At 42.5% G+C, this 17682-nt stretch overlaps 1 protein-coding gene across 1 annotated transcript in view; it reads left to right on the top strand.

The window, feature by feature from the left end:
• The window catches only part of FAM185A (family with sequence similarity 185 member A), a 66076-nt gene that overhangs the window by 7763 nt on the left and 40631 nt on the right, over positions 1–17682 (top strand). The window contains exons 5-6 of the mRNA XM_083575310.1: positions 3481–3619; positions 11063–11104. Of these exons, the coding sequence (XP_083431436.1) occupies positions 3481–3619; positions 11063–11104 (181 nt within the window). The remainder of the gene's footprint in view (positions 1–3480; positions 3620–11062; positions 11105–17682) is intronic.

Consider the following 17682-nt stretch of genomic DNA (forward strand, 5'->3'; position numbering starts at 1 on the left):
GAACACAATTAAATTTGATAAGGTATTAGCATCTATTATATTCTTCGTGTTTACAATAGTTCCAATGTGACTGTAGAAACTGTTCGTTTGGTAAAACATCTTTAGACTTTTATTATCCTGGCTCTTGCTCTGGCTGCCTGCTGTATCCTTCTTCGTCTCTTAAAAAACAAAGAATTTATCAGCTGATTCCATCCACATCTGTCTTGAGCCACCATTTGAGCCTGCTGGGAGACTGGTCTTAGTCTACTGACCCTCTTCTCCACTATTGGCAGCCTTCTACAGAGCATCAGTTTTAGGGAAACCCTAACATCACGAATGAGTGGGAGGGCTGAAATCATATGGTCATGATTTCAGATATTCTGTAGATGTTATTGTTCCTTTGCTTTTCCAGCCTTATTACACTTTTGCAACAATCAGGCATAATATATGTCTTCTTGTCAGGCACACTGACAAAACTCTGTGTGGCCAGAGCCAAATCAAAACCAGATGGTGTGCCCAAGCGCATCCAGCAGCCTTGCAGAGTGATACTTTTGCCAGGGGATAAGCCAATGCCAGACCATTTCTTGAATATAGCCCTTGTTCTCCAGCACAAGCAAACAAGCTAGGCAGAATACCAACCAGGTTAGGAAGGCAGTCCAGGGTACAGCCATGGACATGGACTGCCAACCAGGAAGACCAAAGACCTAAACTAACAGCTCCAGTGTTGAGGCTATTGAATTTTTGATGTAAATTGTGCTGATTTCCCAAGAGCTTGTTAATTTATTCCAGCTGCAGCCAATGAGGCAACTGGGGCTGAGCCATTAGTTCGGGTTTCCTCAACCTCGGCCCTCCAGATGTTTTGAGACTACAATTCCCATCATCCCTGACCACTGGTCCTGCTAGCTAGGGATCATGGGAGTTGTAGGCCACAAACATCTGGAGGGCTAAGGTTGAGGAAGCCTGCGTTAGTTTCCTTCCTCCATTTTAGCAGCAGTTTCGATGCAAACCGCTTGTTGCTGCAGGAGCAGCAAAGCCCCTTTCTCTGCAGTTCGCAAGCACCCAAAAACCAGGTGTTTGTTAGACTCTTGGGAAGTGCTGCACCATGGACTGACAAGTAAGTGAGGCAACTCACCTGTCAGTCATCTGATACCATAGTGATGCTAGGGGGTTGGCAGGTGGGTTGAAATTGGGCCACAGGAGAATCTGGCCTACTGGGCCAAAAATACTCCCCACCACTGCACTAGAGACAGAAATCCACACATCTGGGCCTTGACGGTGACACTGGGCTTTAGCTATCATTAAAGCTGTACAGTGGTACCTCTGGTTACATATGCTTCAGGTTACAGACTCCGCTAATCCAGAAATAGTACTTCAGGTTAAGAACTTTGCTTCAGGATGAGAACAGAAATCATGCTCTAGCAGCGTGGCGGCAGCGGGAGGTCCCATTAGCTAAAGTGGAGCTTCAGGTTAAGAACAGTTTCAGGTTAAGAACGGACCTCCAGAACGAATTAAGTACTTAACCCGAGGTACCACTGTAGTTCCAGTCAAATGCTGTGCTGCAGGCAATGAGTTTTTCACTTTTTGCGACCAACTGTTACATAAACGTGGCAGACTCTTCAAAAAAGTAGATGCTGCTTTACCTGTTTACTTGCAGTGCCATATATCTTTTAGCTTCTTACTCTCCTTTGTATACGTTATCCATGCCCACAACCACAAATCTGGCCATTTGTCCCACCATCAAGGGAGTACTTCAACTTCTAATGCTAATTCAGTATTATGAAATTTCACAGATTGTCATTTTGCAAATCAATGCACCTGTTTTCTGGTGCGTAACTTCTAGCTGCAAGCTTTGTCTTTCTTTGTTGACAACATGAAGAGGACCATATGTATCAACTGCGGTAGCCAATTACCGTATTTTTTGCCCTATAGGATGCACTTTTTCCCCTCCAAAAATGAAGGGGAAATGTGTGTGCGTCCTATGGGGCGAATGCAGGCTTTCGCTGAAGCCTGGAGAGCGAGAGGGGTCGGTGCACACCGACCCCTCTCGCTCTCCAGGCTTCAGGAAGCTCTCCGCAAGCCTTGGGAGCCCGCGGGAGTTCCCGTCGGGCTCCCTAGGCTTGCGGATAGCAGCCTGCATCTTGAAGCCAGGGGCGCGCTGCACAGCGCACCCCGGGCTTCGGTTCCCCGACCTGGTTTGGAGGCTGGCGGTGGGGAGAAGCGTGCTTCTCCCTGCCACCAGCCCCACAAGCTCGGGGGACAACGGGGAGGCGGAACGCCGCCATCCCGCTGTTCCCCGACCTGGTTTGGGGTTCAGGCAGATATCCACAAGGCGTGGGAGCCCGGCGGGAAGTCGCGCCATTCTCCCAAGGCTTGCGGAGAGCTGCCTGTTCTGGGGGCTGGGGTGGGGGAAGCTCGGGCTTCCTCCGCCCCAGCCCGCGCCTGGGGGGAAAAATAAAAATTTGTTTCTTTATCCCCCCCCCCCAAAAATAGGTGCGTCCTATGGGCCGGTGCGCCCTATAGGGCAAAAAATCCGGTAAGTTTTACGCAGAGTAGACCCATTGAAATTAGTGAACATCATGACGTTAGAGCCATTAATTTTACTGAATCTACTCTGAGTAAAATTTAGTTGACTACCATCCCAGGTTTCCACATGGACAAGCCACATGGGGCTGTTGCAGAGAGTCAAGTCTCTCCCAAGAGATCGGGAGCCAGACACAGAATCTCATGCTGTCTTCACCATTCCCCTCAGCTTAGGTACAACTTCACTGCTCCTCAGTCATTGGCACTGACATTATCAGACATTTGCTTGTATATTGTGTATTTGATGTTTCTTTGTCACCACTTTCTGAACTTCTGTGGTGGAAAAGTGACTGGATAACCTTCTTTCCTCCCTCTGCTTCAGTTTTCTGCTTGAACAATAATTTCAACCTTTTATAGTTAATATCTTCTATGGGCTTCTCCAGACAATCTAGTTATTGATCATTCATCCTTATTTGCTTGCACAAGACTTACATGGTTAGATAATATTCCAACTTTATTGAACAGTTATTCTGATTTGTTTGTGGGGCAGTTATATGACAATGAGCATTCACTCTGCATTTCCCGATTTGCTTGTGGGGTGTTTTTACGTCCTCTTGTTAGTCATTTATTCATTCTAAACTTTTCAATGCATTTCCCCTTCACTTTCCAACCTGCAAAAAGTCCAGTTCTTTTTCTAAAGTGGATTTGTGACAGAGTGCTTTAATTTTATGGCTATGTTTGCAGTATGGGCCCGAATCCTACCTGCAAAATAAAACCAATTGGAGACATCCTATAGCATCCTTGGATGAATATTCATCCCCACCTCCCGTCTATTCTGAAGATTCTAGCTAGCAGATATCTGGAGCTCTATGAACATGTGTATGTGAAAGATGTAGCTTAATATATCATTAAGATGAACTGATGTTTGTTTCTTGGCTGTAATTCTGTTATATTAATTTATTCATTTTCCCCCTTTTACAGAGTGTGAATATAGAAAAGCTACAAGGGTCATCTATTCACATTTCTACCAAAAATGGCTTATTAAAAGCCAAATATCTTTATGCAGAATCTTCATTGCTCTCTTCAACAGCTGGTGACATTCTGCTGGGGAATGTTCATGGTAAGATAGCAAATTGGTCTGCAATTAGAGCTACATTTTGTTTAGCAAATGCTTTTTAAAATATTTGTGATAGAAGGTCATCAATTTCACATTTGAGTTCTTTGAGAACTGTTGGGTAGATGCCAGCTAAATGCCATGATATGTCAGTTTTTATTTTGTCAGTAAGGCCTGGAACTTTGTGTCTTGCCACCACTATCTGCCTCAGTTCCTCAGACTCCCTTCCTGCAAAAGTTAGTTCAGGCACCAGGATCTGCCATTTATCATCCACTATGAAGACGAACACACAGAAATTCACCTTCTGTGCAATCGCTTTATCCTCCTTTTCCACACCTTGGATTCCCTTATCATCCAAGGGCCCGCTGCTTCCTTAGCAGATGTCCTGTAGTTGAAGAAATTTTTGTTGTTGGTTTTAGTATTTTTAGCAATGTGCTTCTCAAATTATTTTTAGCATTCTTTATTGTCTGCTTGCATTTATTTTGCCAAAGTTTGTGTTCCTTTTGTTCTCTTTGTTTGGACGAGACTTCTGTTTTTTTAAAGGAGGCCTTCTTGCCTGTAATAGCTTCTTTGGCTCTGCTTGTTAAGCATGCTGGCATCTTCTTGGCCAGGGTGATACCATTTCTGATCTGTGATAAACATCCAGCGGAACTCCCAGCTAAGTGTATATAGGATTGCAGCCATACCTAATTCCAGGCGTGGCAGATTAATAAACCATACTCAAAACTATAAACTACTACACTGACAGTCACTGTTAGCAAGCTATAGCTTTTTGGCTAAATGATTGCATTAAAATATTATATAGATAAAGTGGTATCTTAAGGAAAGTACCCTATAACTACACCAACAATAGGGGGGAAACGCAATACTTGTAGCTAGAGGAATTCCACTGGCATAACGATACTTTCTTCATAAACAGGATCTGTTCCTTCATTACTGTAATTATATGTGAATGCTGCTTCAGTGTGGCCATTCTAGCAGTGGGCTAGGAAAATGTCATGCTTCTTTCTTGTGCCAGAGTTGCCCTTCCTGGGGCCATGTATGTTCCCAGTTTGGGAAGGAACTTGGAGCTCTCCCTTACGAACTGGATCTAAATCTTTGCAGAAATCAGCAGGGTTAGTGTCTCTTGATATAAATTGGTGTCACGATGACTTGTGTTTGTGCTGATTTGTTGGAAACATTTCTCTGGGTGTTTGGGCTGGCATGGTGCACTCCAACCAAGTCACTGCCAATTCCATTCTTGGTCAAGAGCATCTTATGTGTTGGTCCAGTGGTTCTCATCTGTTCTTGGGCAGATGACTAATCTGTGTATTCTTCATGTTGCTTAGGTTGGTGGTCAGAGTGTGGGTGTGCAGTTCCTCTAGTCATAATTTACCACTCCTGGTGTGCAGACTTTCCATGTGCTTGAAGTATTCAGCCTTGGTGATTCAGAAGCTTATACTGAATCTGAAAACTACCCATCTTTATAAGGCCACAGAAGTTCAGCACTATGGCACCAAGCTGTCAACTCAAGTGTCCATCTTGCTTCAAATGCCATTAGTCCTTTCTGCCCCACCCACCCCAGTCCCTAGATGTATGCCTCTCTTTATTTTTTCATAGTGAACTGGCTGCTAACTTAAACTCCTGGCTGTCATCCCAGCCTTCAGAATAGAGCCAGGCTGACTGGGCACACACAGTCTTGAATAAATAAATACAACTTGATTTTAAAAATTATGGAAGTATGAACTATATTTAGCTGCCATGTAGTACACTGATGTAAATTTGGCAGTGTCCAATTCGAAGCTCCTAACTAATAGGTTCTTAATTTGTTCACAAAGGCCTATTATGGATGTTTTAAACTTAGTTCGTACTTGTGTTGTGTGTGTTTTAGGCTACTTTTACAACACTTCCTATAAAAATATGTTGTATTTTTCTTCCAGGGTGCAGTAAAAAGGCAAATAGATTTGCATCCAGTTTAAACAAGATAACCTTAACATTGCTTCATGCTTATTTTCAGAATGCTGTTAATGAAATGTTATTGGGACGTTCTGTTATTTTAAACAAGTGTTCTTTCTATAAAAAGTTTTAGAGTCATCAGAAATGAAACATACTTCTGACAGTACAATCCTATACATACCTACTCAGAAGTAAGTCATACTGAAGTTGCAGTCATATACACCTCACCGAGAATACACCCCACTAAATGGAGTAGGACTTACTTCAGAGTTAATGTGCCAAGGAATGCACTGTGAATGTGTTTATTATACGGTATTCATATTTTATGGGAAATTAAAACGCTGTAGAAAAAGCAAATAGAAAATGAATGAGTTTTGCAATGAGTGGTGATTCCTTCCAGATGGTGTCATGGGGCCTCTAATGGGCCACCCTAAATCTTTCTGGAAGTATCAACCAGTTTAGGCATTTTTGGGGGAGTGGTAGGACAGGTAGCCACAGATCCATCTACATAGAACTGGGGGTGGGGAGGAACAACACCAACAAGCTCAGAGTCATCTCTCCGTGCAGTGCTTGCAACATAAATGGAAGGAGCCCTAAGTATTTTCAGATGTCTCTGTTTTTGCTTATTAGTAGATATCTGTGGCTTCTCGCATCATGGCTAAAAGCAAGATGGATTATTGGGCTTGTATCTTGGAGCCTTCCTCTGTATTTAATCTTGCATCTGATGATGATCCCAAGTCAGAAACTCAAAGAATACAGTCATACCTTGGAAGTCGAACGGAATCCGTTTGACTTCCAAAATGTTCGGAAACCAAGGTGTGGCTTCTGATTGGCTACAGGAAGCTCCTGCAGCCAATCAGAAGCCATGGAACCCGTGTCAGACATTTGCGTTCTAAAGAATGTTTGCAAACCGGAACACTCACTTCTGGGTTTGTGGCATTCGGGAGCCAAAACGTTCGACTTGCAAGGTGTTTGGGATCCAAGGTACGACTGTATAGCACAGCAGAGACATAGTCATCAGGTTCTGGAACCAATATTGTCTCAGCCTGATCCTGAAACTTAGACTTGTATCTTACTATGTACAGATAAACAAAATGTGGGCTTTATAAAAATGCTTCCAGTTTTCATAAAGAGCAAAAATGAAGAAAGCTTGAATTGTTTTTATCAATGATACATTGCCCAACCTCTGTAATTCCCGGATGTCAGCACTAGTTCAGAATAAACAATTTGGCTAGAATTCGACTTTTCCCTCTCCCCAGAATATCTCGATTTGAGGGTTGGTTAGCATAAAAATTATAGGCTTCATTAAGCACTGGTATTGCTGGAACAATTATATGACCACACAATTCTTCTAAAGCAGCATATTGAACTTGCTTCAGATAATGTGATTTGCGAGACCTTTGTTGATCTTAAAATGTTTCTCATTCTTTATGGGAATCTTTAGAAAGTCCATAAACCAAATGAGGTGGTAAATCTTATTTGAGAAGATCTGAAAATTTTTTTACAAAACAATGTGGTTTTTGAAAGTGGAGAACAGAATACATGCCTTTCTAAAAGACTGTCAGCAAATGGTCTGGCTTTGGGAATGAGCTGTAGGCGTCAGCCTGAGATGAGCTGGGAGATGTGCTGGGGAATTGGAGCTGAAGAGCAAGGCAGGAATCAGAGAAGAGCAATTATCCGAAACCAAAATCAAGGAGTAGCTAGGAGTCAGAGCTGTGGGGTGAAGCCAGAAGTCAGGCCCAAAGAGTAAGAAAGGAAAGAGGGACAAATGAGTAGGCAGGCCCAAGGAGCAAGAATCAAGAGTCCGAATCGAAAGGTCACACAGTAATGCTTCACTGCCCTGGAGGCTAGGACCCGAATCAGTGGATTCAAGTCAAGAAAGGAGATCCCAACTAAACATCAGGAAGAACTTTTCTGACAGTAAGAGCTGTTCGACAGTGGAACAGACTCCCACAAGAGGTGGGGGACTCTCCTTCCTCAGAGGTTCCTAAGCAGAAGTTGAATGGCCATCTGTCATGTATGATCTGGTTTAGATTCCTGCAATCCAAGGGTTGGACTAGATGACCCCTGAGGTCCCTTCCAACTCTACTATTCTATTGTTCTGTGATTCTATGAAACAGGAAGTCCTTCCTGTCTGGGAAAGGCCATTGGCTAGCCAGGAAGGGCAGGGCCAGACTTGAGGATACTTGCTTCCTAGGCAGATGCTGTAACTTGTAGTTCTGTGGCCGCTTAAATGAATCCAAAGGCCCTCTTATTTGAGCTCCTGACAGGGGCACAGTCTGCTTTGGGATCACAGTCTGAATCTGAGACCTACATACAGGATCAGAAACTGAACTAATGTTCAGAAGAAACTGAAATGTTACATCCTACTCAAAACACTTCTGTGAAATAACTGTCCATGAAGAGATTGTGAGGTCTTCTTAGTAGATGAAAGGCCCTGAATACAGAGCATCTCCATACAAGTGTCAATGTATGCATCTATGCGTAGACCCTCCATGTGATCAGGAACATTTGTGTCATGACCCTAGCTTCAAGTAGTGACTAGAGCATGGACTGGGATGGAGGTTTCTAAAAGTCCCAGGGAGTGGACCTAGTAGCAAGGACTTCAGAGCTGTTGGGTAAAGGCCTTGACTTCCTGAGACAGCTCCCACCCTGCAAGGACCTCATGAACTGTGCTCCATCCTGGCCACAACTTGAATGCAGATGGTTAGACTTAGCAGAGGAGTGGAGAGGTATGAATCTCTAGGCCTCTAAAGCTTTCCACATGGCATAGATAGCCAGGCATAGCCGATGGGATATCTTCCATATGTTGCCACACTACACCTCCCATCATCTGTTATCATTGGCCATGCTGGTTGGGGCTGATGGGAGTTGGAGTCCAATAACATTTGGAAGGCACCAAGTTTGCTACTCCGGAGGAGTTAGTTGGGCACCAGACCTTATTGGAGGAGGTTGCAAACCTAGGGGTGGTTGGTATCCTGGCACTCCAATCCCACCAGCTACTCTGCCTGGCTGATTCAGGATTCTCATTCTTTTCCATACCCAAGGTTGTTTGCACCTCCCTGGGCAGGGCACCACGCATGGGAGGCATATTTGAATGCTTGTGACCCAAGGCTGCACGATGTCACACAAAAACATCCCTTCCCCCCCACCCTAAGCAGCTTCCAAGTGGGGAGTGTTAAGCCATAGGACAGATTAAAAAACGCATGACAAGACCTTTTAAAATAGTTTAGGAGGGCTCAAAACCACTGCTGGACCTTGAAAGTACAGGGCTACAAGAAGCCTTGAAATATTAAATGCATCACATCTTGGAAGTCTCTGGAAGTGGGGCGAGTTGTGCCTTAAATTATGAAACCCAGTAGGAGGCTGGGATAGATCACAGTGTAATAACATAGCGAGAAAGTTTCGCAATAAGGAAGAACACAGGTGGGATCATAAATCAAGGAAGTAGAAGTGGAATTGGAAGCCAGATCAACATATTAGGGTCATTGGTGCAATCAGGAATCCTGCAGAAGTACAGCACTTCATTTTCTGCCTATAATAGGTAGATTTCTGCTAAGAGCTTTTCCACGCTCCCTCCCTTTTATTTACAAGAAATCTCTGCAAACCAGAAGACAGGAGGAGATGGACTCTCTTCTGAACGCACATAACCCTATCTCCTGTTTCCCAGAATCCCTTTATGTCCCAGAGCAGCTGTCAGACACCACTTTGTACCATGAAAGCAGAATACAGATTTGGCCAGCTCAGTGATACAAATCCATTAGCTCTGCTCCTGGTAAGACAAGATTCTGGACAGAATTGCAGATGAGCTAGTTACATGCCAAGCGAAGGCAGCTTTCAGTTCCGCTGGTTTTAATTGCTTGCTATTTTGAAGCATGAAATCTTGCCAGGATGCTTAAAACTGACGATTTATAGCCATCTCACCAGATATCTGACGCTGGTAACATTCAGCATTTACTTGCCACACATAAGCATTGCACTGAATTAATAGGAGTCATGTGGTCACCACAAACAGGCAAGGCTCAGGGGTACAGCTGTGACTTATTTGGTTGATTCTAGAGACATCACCTTGCCAACAAAGGTTCGTATAGTTAAAGCTATGGTTTTCCCAGTAGTGATGTATGGAAGTGAGAGCTGGACCATAAAGAAGGCTGATCACTGAAGAATTGATACTTTTGAATTATGGTGCTGGAGGAGACTCTTGAGAGTCCCATGGACTGCAAGAAGATCAAACCTCTCCATTCTGAAGGAAATCAGCCCTGAGTGCTCACTGGAAGGACAGATCGTGAAGCTGAGGCTCCAAGACTTTGGCCACCTCATTAGAAGAGAAGACTCCCTGGAAAAGACCCTGATGTTGGGAAAGATGGAGGGCACAAGGAGAAGGGGACGACAGAGGACGAGATGGTTGGACAGTGTTCTCGAAGCTACCAGCATGAGTTTGACCAAACTCCTGGAGGCAGTAGAAGACAGAAGTGCCTGGCGTGCTCTGGTCCATGGGGTCACGAAGAGTCGGACACGACTAAACGACTAAACAACAACAAAGGCTGCAGATGTGGGCCTGCTCTCCCATTGCTTCATTCTAGGTGTCATAGTTTCATTTTAGGCTATTTGTCTTGGTTGCAGTCGAGTTTTCTGTACCATGCAGAGCTCCATACTACAGTGGCACCTTGGAGATATGGTGGGCAAGGATGCCCAGACTCCATTTCTCTCTATCACTAGCCAAGAGTATCAGAACAATTTCTACCCAGGATTTGCCAGGCAAATTGCAGAACTGCGATTCATCTTCAGATGGAAAGTTAAGCAAAATGCAATTCTGCGGAATAACATGAAGGAACACAGATTGAGGTGGGGGAGTGGGAAAATGTCACCAACTCTACATGTTCACAATCTGGAAAATATTTTCCATTATTTGCTGAGAGATGTATTTCTTGTAACTTGCTAGTAATCTGTTGTGTACACTGTTTGGGACTATCCATAAAAAGGGTGGTATTGAAGTCATTCCAATCACTATTCCCCCTCCATGTAAAACAATTGGGCAGGGGTGAGTGGGTTGGTCCAAAATGAAATAGTTATCAGCTCTGGATATTTTGGGGAACAGTATTCTTTGCTCTTTTTTTTATATAAGCCACCTCTGTAAAATGTTTAAAAAGACAGACTATAGATGGCATTAATTTCTGCTTTGGTGTGTCAGCACATTGCAAATAAGAGGGGATTTACAGTTAGCAGGGCTGCCCCAAGACATTTTAGCACCTGAGGAAAAACGGTGTCTCCTTACCCGCCAGGGAAGAAGGAGTGAGTGAAGATTTGCAACAGCAACAAGGGGGCAATAAAGATCTGCTTCAGGATCTGCTGCCTCCGTGGATCCTGTCACCTGAGGCAGTCGCCTCGCCTTGCCTCATGGATGGGCTGGCCCTGATAATTGGCCTCAGGACCACTCAACATCTTGCTGATTTACTGTGCGAATTAAAACCATCGTACACCAAGCTTCAAACTACTGTTTTAATTTTTTTGCAGGAGACACAACCCTTAAAACAAAAACAGGAAACATCACAGTAGGTAAGTTGAAGGGTGTTTGTTTGTTTGTTCTTACCTGTGCAGATGTCACGTGTGGGCAGCTTTTCAGCCCCTGGGCAACTTTTAATTGTGTAGCTGCTGAACTATTATTATTATTATTATTATTATTTCATAAACGACATCAGGTATGGAGCAGGTAAAAACCCAGCTCAGCCAAAACCGTGTTTGCAGACATTGTTGATCAGGGGAGCCTGAAAAGCTCCTTCAAAACTCTTCTTCTGAAGCCTTCCTCCGCTCACCTTAGACGTTCCCGAGGTCCACTGAAATCAGTGGTGCTAAAGAGAGTTAGATATTTAAGTTCCTTAGATTTCAGCATGACTGACTCCTGCTGTGTTGTGACTGTTAACTCTTTAACACTGTGGTCTGGAACTCTATTGGAACAGCCGTGAACTTATATATATTGTCTTAGCGGGGGAATAAGATACAGCATAAATTAAAAGTTTAAGAACATCTCATAAAAGGAGATGTACTTAAATGAATACATTTTTGTCTTGGGATGTAGCGACCATATATGCATCTAAAGAGTATAATCAATAGGAAGGACTTCCGGAGGCGGCGCGACCGGTAATGGCTGCCTTCTCCGAGTAAGGAGAAGGGAGCTCCGCTGTAAACGGGTCGTCCGCTACGGCGAAGCGGAGACCCATTCAGGAAAACCACAGGTGGCAGAAGCCTGTGGTCTCGGGACCCGGCGGGCGCCAGAAGCAGCCCCCAAAACGCTGAAGGGACCCCGTAAGGGGCTCCGGATCGCGGAGGGGGTAGCGGCGCTGTGGGTCGTTGCGCAAACAGCGAAGTGAAGCCGCGTTGCTGTTGCCGGTCAGCGCTGTCCTTTCTTCCTGCAACTTTTCTGAACTTTGGAAACTACAACCCGTGAGTAAATTTGGACATTGAAAACTTTCTGAAACTTTTGTCAACTTTCTGAAACTTTTTGAGAATTTTATGAAACTTTTAAAACTTTTTTAAAAAGTTGAAATCTGGCTGAAAACGGAGTGAGGATAAGCAGGAAGCCCATCTCCCGCTATACTGAACTTTAAGCAAAGAGCAGGAGGAGTGGAGACAAAAAGTTATGCGTTAACTAAATGCTGGCACCCTGTTAAAGCAGTTTTCTGAGTGAAAGACTTTGAGCTATTGACTTTTGCTGGTCATATTCGGGGTGCATTGATATCCCTCTTCTGTGGCACCAGTGGATTATAAAATAAATAAGAATCTCTGGTGCTGGAGCTGCCTGGATGAGCACCAGTTTGCAACTTTGGATACATTGAATTCAGGTTTTGAAACATTCTGAGTTGGAATTGGATACTTTGAAACTGTTGCAGTCAAGGCACTGTAAGAAACACTGTTTTGCTTTAAGTTTTACTCTGCTAAAAATAATACATTGTGGAGGCGATGGACATGGATTTAAATTTATAAGTTTAACTTGGATTTGATCTTTTCCCTGAAGACGTATTAAGCTCCCTCTAGAGGATTTTGGACTTACAGCAGTGACTTTGTTTTACTTTCCCTTTCCCGGCCTCTGTTTGACTATTGTATCTGGGACTCTGCTTTCTCATGGGAACAACTTGGATTGACCTTGGATTACAGATAACTTTGGAATGAGTGGCGCAAGGAGAAGAGGAAGGACTAAACAAACAACTCTAACTTTATCTGCAGCCTCACAGCGTAGATCTTCTGTGCCGGCCTTGCCCTCCACTTTGCCTCCAGACATAGAGGCGGCCTCCCTAATACAGGCAGGGGAGGGTGAGACAGAGGAGCTGCACCTGGGAGATATGGCTTCAGGGACAAGTAGCTCTGTCTTGGAGAAAATTTTGGAGAAACTGGAGGCTCTGGACAAGAAGGCTGATTTGCATACAGCTAAAATTGAACAGAACACAGAAAGCTTGAATAAGCTGACTGGACAAGTTGCACAGAATGCCCAGTCTATTGGAGAATTAAAGGAGGCTGTAGGTGAAAATCGTAAACTGGCTGAAGATACTAGTCAAAGATTGGAAGAACTTGAGAAAGAAGTAAGACCACTCAGCAAACAAGTTGGAGAACATCAGATTTACTTTTTGATGACAGAACTGCGAAACAGGGAGACCAACTTGAGGATACGGTCAATACCAGAGGTGGAAGAAGATAATTTTATTGAATTTCTAACTAAGGAATTTGCCAAGTTTTGGAAGTTAGAGGAAAAAGACTTTAAAATTGTATCTGCTTTCAGGCTTGGCAGAGTCAGAAGGACAGAGAAGCCCAGAGATTGTTTGATAACACTGAGATCAAAGGAGGAAAGGGACAAGATTTTGGGCCTGCACTACGAAAAGTCACTAGACATTTTGGGCAAGAGAATTGAAATCTACAAGGACATTCCTAAGCAGTTGCTGGACCTTAGATCTAACTACACGGAATTGGCAAGACTGTTGAGAAGCAACGCAATTATCTTCAGGTGGGAGTTTCCACAAGGATTATCCTTTACCTACAGAGGGAGAAAGATCAAAATCAAAACAGTGGAAGATAGAGACAAGTTTTTGGGAGCACACGGAGAAGACCTCCACAAAGGACTTGGATTGCCAGCGCCAGAACTTCCAGGGGAGCCCGCCCCCTCGGATCCTCAAGGACCGGAGAACAAGGTACCACCCCAGAAAGAATAACCAGACCTATCCAGGATGTCTCTGCAGCTTTTGAGCTGGAACATAAATGGCTGTAACAGTCCCGAAAAAAGGTCTAAAATTTTTCATATTTTAAAAAAGGAACAATTGGACATTATATGCTTACAAGAAACACATGTGATTAGGCTCCATAGAAAGGTGTTAATAAATAAAAGGCTTGGTCAAGAATTTATATCATCGGATACAGTTAAAAAGAGAGGTGTAGTGATCTATGCAAAAGAGAGCCTTTCACCAAAATTTCTCTTTAAAGATGAAAGTGGAAGAATCCTCGCAATAGAAGTACAGTATCAAGGAGAAAAAATTTTGATATTAGGAATTTATGCTCCAAATGAAGGAAAATCGGATTTTTATAAGAAGTTGCACGAGACCATGCTGGATTATCTGGATTACAACAACGTCATCATGATGGGGGACATGAACGGGGTCGTATCAACAAATATGGATAAGTCACAGAACCAGAACATTACTAAAGAGGGAAGACTACCTAAGACCTTTTTTGAAATGACTGACAATATGGACTGGGTTGACATCTGGAGAGTTAGAAACCCCCTGGGAAGAGAAGGAACATTCTTTTCTGAAGCTCAACTGACTTGGACACGAATCGACCAAATATGGATAACTAGAAGTCTGGCACCTAAGGTGAGGAAGGTGGAAATCTGCCCCAAAACATGCTCCGACCATAACGCCTTGAGAATGGATATGACATTGATCCCAATCGGCTCCTTTAGATGGAAGATGAATGATGGCCTGTTTAGAGACCAAAGAATTGTAAAGAAGGCCCAAAAAACCTTAAAGGATTATTTTGAGATTAATTTGAACACTACGGTGGAAAAAAGAACTATCTGGGATGCAAGTAAAGCTGTGATGAGAGGGTTCTTGATTCAACAGAATTCCTTAAAGAAAAGACTGCAAAATGAAAAGAAAGATAAAATTCTGGAAAGTATCAAAGAGTTGGAGAAGAAGTTAAGATCTAACCCGAAGTCCCAACCGATTCTGAGAGAAATTAAACTTTATCAGGCGCAATATTCCAAGCTGATAAATCAGGAAATAGAATGGAAGATTAAAACAATGAAACAAAAAACTTTTGAATCGGCAAATAAATGTGGGAAACTGCTAGCTTGGCAGTTGAAAAGGAGACAAAGATTAAATACAGTAACAAACTTAGAGGTTGAAGGAAGGAACATTCAGAACCCGGGAGAGATTAGAAAGTGCTTCCAGAGGTATTTTAAAAAGTTATATACTCAAGGGCCACAAGATGAAATAGAGATTACACAATTTTTGGAGAGAAATGGATTAGCAAAGCTGTCAGAAGAAAATAGAACAATTTTAAATGGCAAAATAACACGACAAGAGATTGAACAGGCCATCCTGAGTCTGAAACAGGGCAAATCACCAGGGCCAGATGGACTGACCTCTAACTACTATAAGACATTGAAGGATTATTTGATACAACCTTTGTTGGAGGTCAGTAATGAAATAATGGAGGGGAAGAAGGCGCCTGAATCGTGGAAAGAAGCATTTATCACATTGATTCCAAAGTCAGAAACTGAAAAGACACAACTCAAGAATTACCGTCCCATCTCCCTTTTAAATGTGGATTACAAAATATTTGCAGATGTTTTGGCACAAAGATTTAAGAAAGTTTTAAGTGAGATAATCCATAAAGACCAGGCAGGCTTTCTCCCGGGCAGACATATGTTTACTAACACAAGGAACATCATAGACATATTGGAACTTTTACAAACAAACATAAACACTAAAGCAGTTTTAATTTTTATAGACGCGGAGAAAGCCTTTGACAACATATCTTGGAAATTTATGAAGGGGAATTTAAAAGAAATGGGAGTGGGACGGGGGTTTGAGAACGGGATTGAGGCAATATATTCAGAACAAAAGGCTAAACTGATAGTTAACAATGTGGTTACAGAAGAGTTTAAAATTGAAAAAGGTACACGACAAGGCTGCCCGATTTCCCCATTACTGTTTATTTCGGTTCTGGAAGTGCTCCTGAATATGATTAGGGGGGACCGGTTGGTGGAAGGGATTCAGGTCGGAGCGAAACAATATAAACTTAAAGCTTTTGCAGATGACCTAGTTCTGACATTACAGGAGCCGGAGTCTAGTTTGAAAAGAGTACTACAACTGATTCAAAACTTTGGTCGAGTGGCAGGATTTAAGTTAAATAAGCAAAAAACTAAAGTTTTGGGGAAAAACGTGACAGATATTGAGTTGGAACAGCTTCAGAAAGAGACAGAACTAAATGTGGTTAAAAAAGTTAAATACCTAGGGGTAAACATAACAGCAAAAAATCTGAGTTTATTTAAAGATAATTATGAAAAATGTTGGTCAGAGATTAAGAGAGACTTGGATAGTTGGTCAAGACTAAAACTTTCTTTGTTAGGCCGAATAGCTGCCATCAAGATGAATGTATTGCCAAAAATGTTATTTTTGTTTCAGACACTGCAGATTGTAGACAAGACAGAGTGTTTCCGGAAGTGGCAGAAAGATATTTCTAAATTTGTCTGGCAGGGCAAAAAGCCCAGAATCAAATTTAAAATATTAACAGATGCGAAAGAAAGAGGGGGCTTTGCCCTGCCAGATTTAAAGTTGTATTATGAAGCTGCAGCTTTCTGCTGGTTAAAAGATTGGTTACTTCTTGAAGATACGGATGTCTTGGATTTGGAAGGTTTTAATAATGCGTTTGGATGGCATGCATATTTATGGTATGATAAAGCTAAGATAAATAAGGCCTTCAAGAACCATATTGTCAGAAAATCAGTTTTTAATGTCTGGACAAAATATAAAGACTTACTGGAGAATAAAACTCCGAGGTGGCTGTCACCCCTGGAGGCTAAGGCTCGGAAAAGAGCCAATATGGAGGCCAACTGGCCAAAATATTGGGAGATAATAGAAAAGGATGGTGACAACTGGAAATTGCAGAGTTTAGAAAAGATGAGAGACAAAGTGCGAGACTGGTTACACTATGCTCAGATTAAAGAAGTGTTTAAAAATGACAAAAAGTTAGGATTCCAAGTGGAAAAGTCAAAATTAGAAACTGAACTGTTAGAACCTAAGACTAAGGTACTTTCAAGAATGTATAACTTGCTGCTGAAATGGAACACACATGACGAAATGGTAAAATCAACAATGATAAAATGGGCGCAGGATATTGGGTATAATATTATGTTTGAAGATTGGGAAAGGTTGTGGACCTCTGGGCTGAACTTCACTGCATGTAATGCGTTGAAGGAAAATGTGATGAAAATGATGTATAGATGGTACATGACCCCTGTTAAACTGGCTAAAATATACCATTCGTCTGATAGCAAATGTTGGAAATGTAAGGAAAATGAAGGAACATTTTTTCACCTCTGGTGGACCTGCCCTAGAGTGAAGGCCTTTTGGGAGAAGATATATAATGAATTAAAAAAGGTGTTTAAATACACCTTTACTAAGAAACCAGAGGCCTTTCTCCTGGGTATTGTCGGCCAGAGTGTGTTAAAAAAGGACAGAACATTCTTTTTGTACGCAACAACAGCAGCAAGAATATTAATTGCCAAGAATTGGAAAACTCAGGAGCTACCCACTGTGGAAGAATGGCAGATGCAACTGATGGACTACATGCAATTAGCCGAGATGACCGGCAGAATTCGAGACCAGGGAGAAGAAAGGATGGAAGAAGACTGGAGGAAATTTAAGATTTATTTACAAAAATATTGTAATTTGGCTGAGTGTTGAATTGGATGCCAGTGCAGACAATTGTCTACCATTAAATTAGATTTAAGGCTGAATTATATGTCAAACCAAATTAAGATTATTAATTAAGATGAGTTAAATGATAATTTGTTTGAAATTAATTTAATAATGATGTAAGTGTATGCGGGAGGTGTGGGGGAGTCCCATGTAACAATTGAGAGA

Source organism: Podarcis filfolensis (assembly GCF_964270895.1).
Source record: "Podarcis filfolensis genome assembly, chromosome: 10".
NCBI lineage: Eukaryota > Metazoa > Chordata > Lepidosauria > Squamata > Lacertidae > Podarcis > Podarcis filfolensis.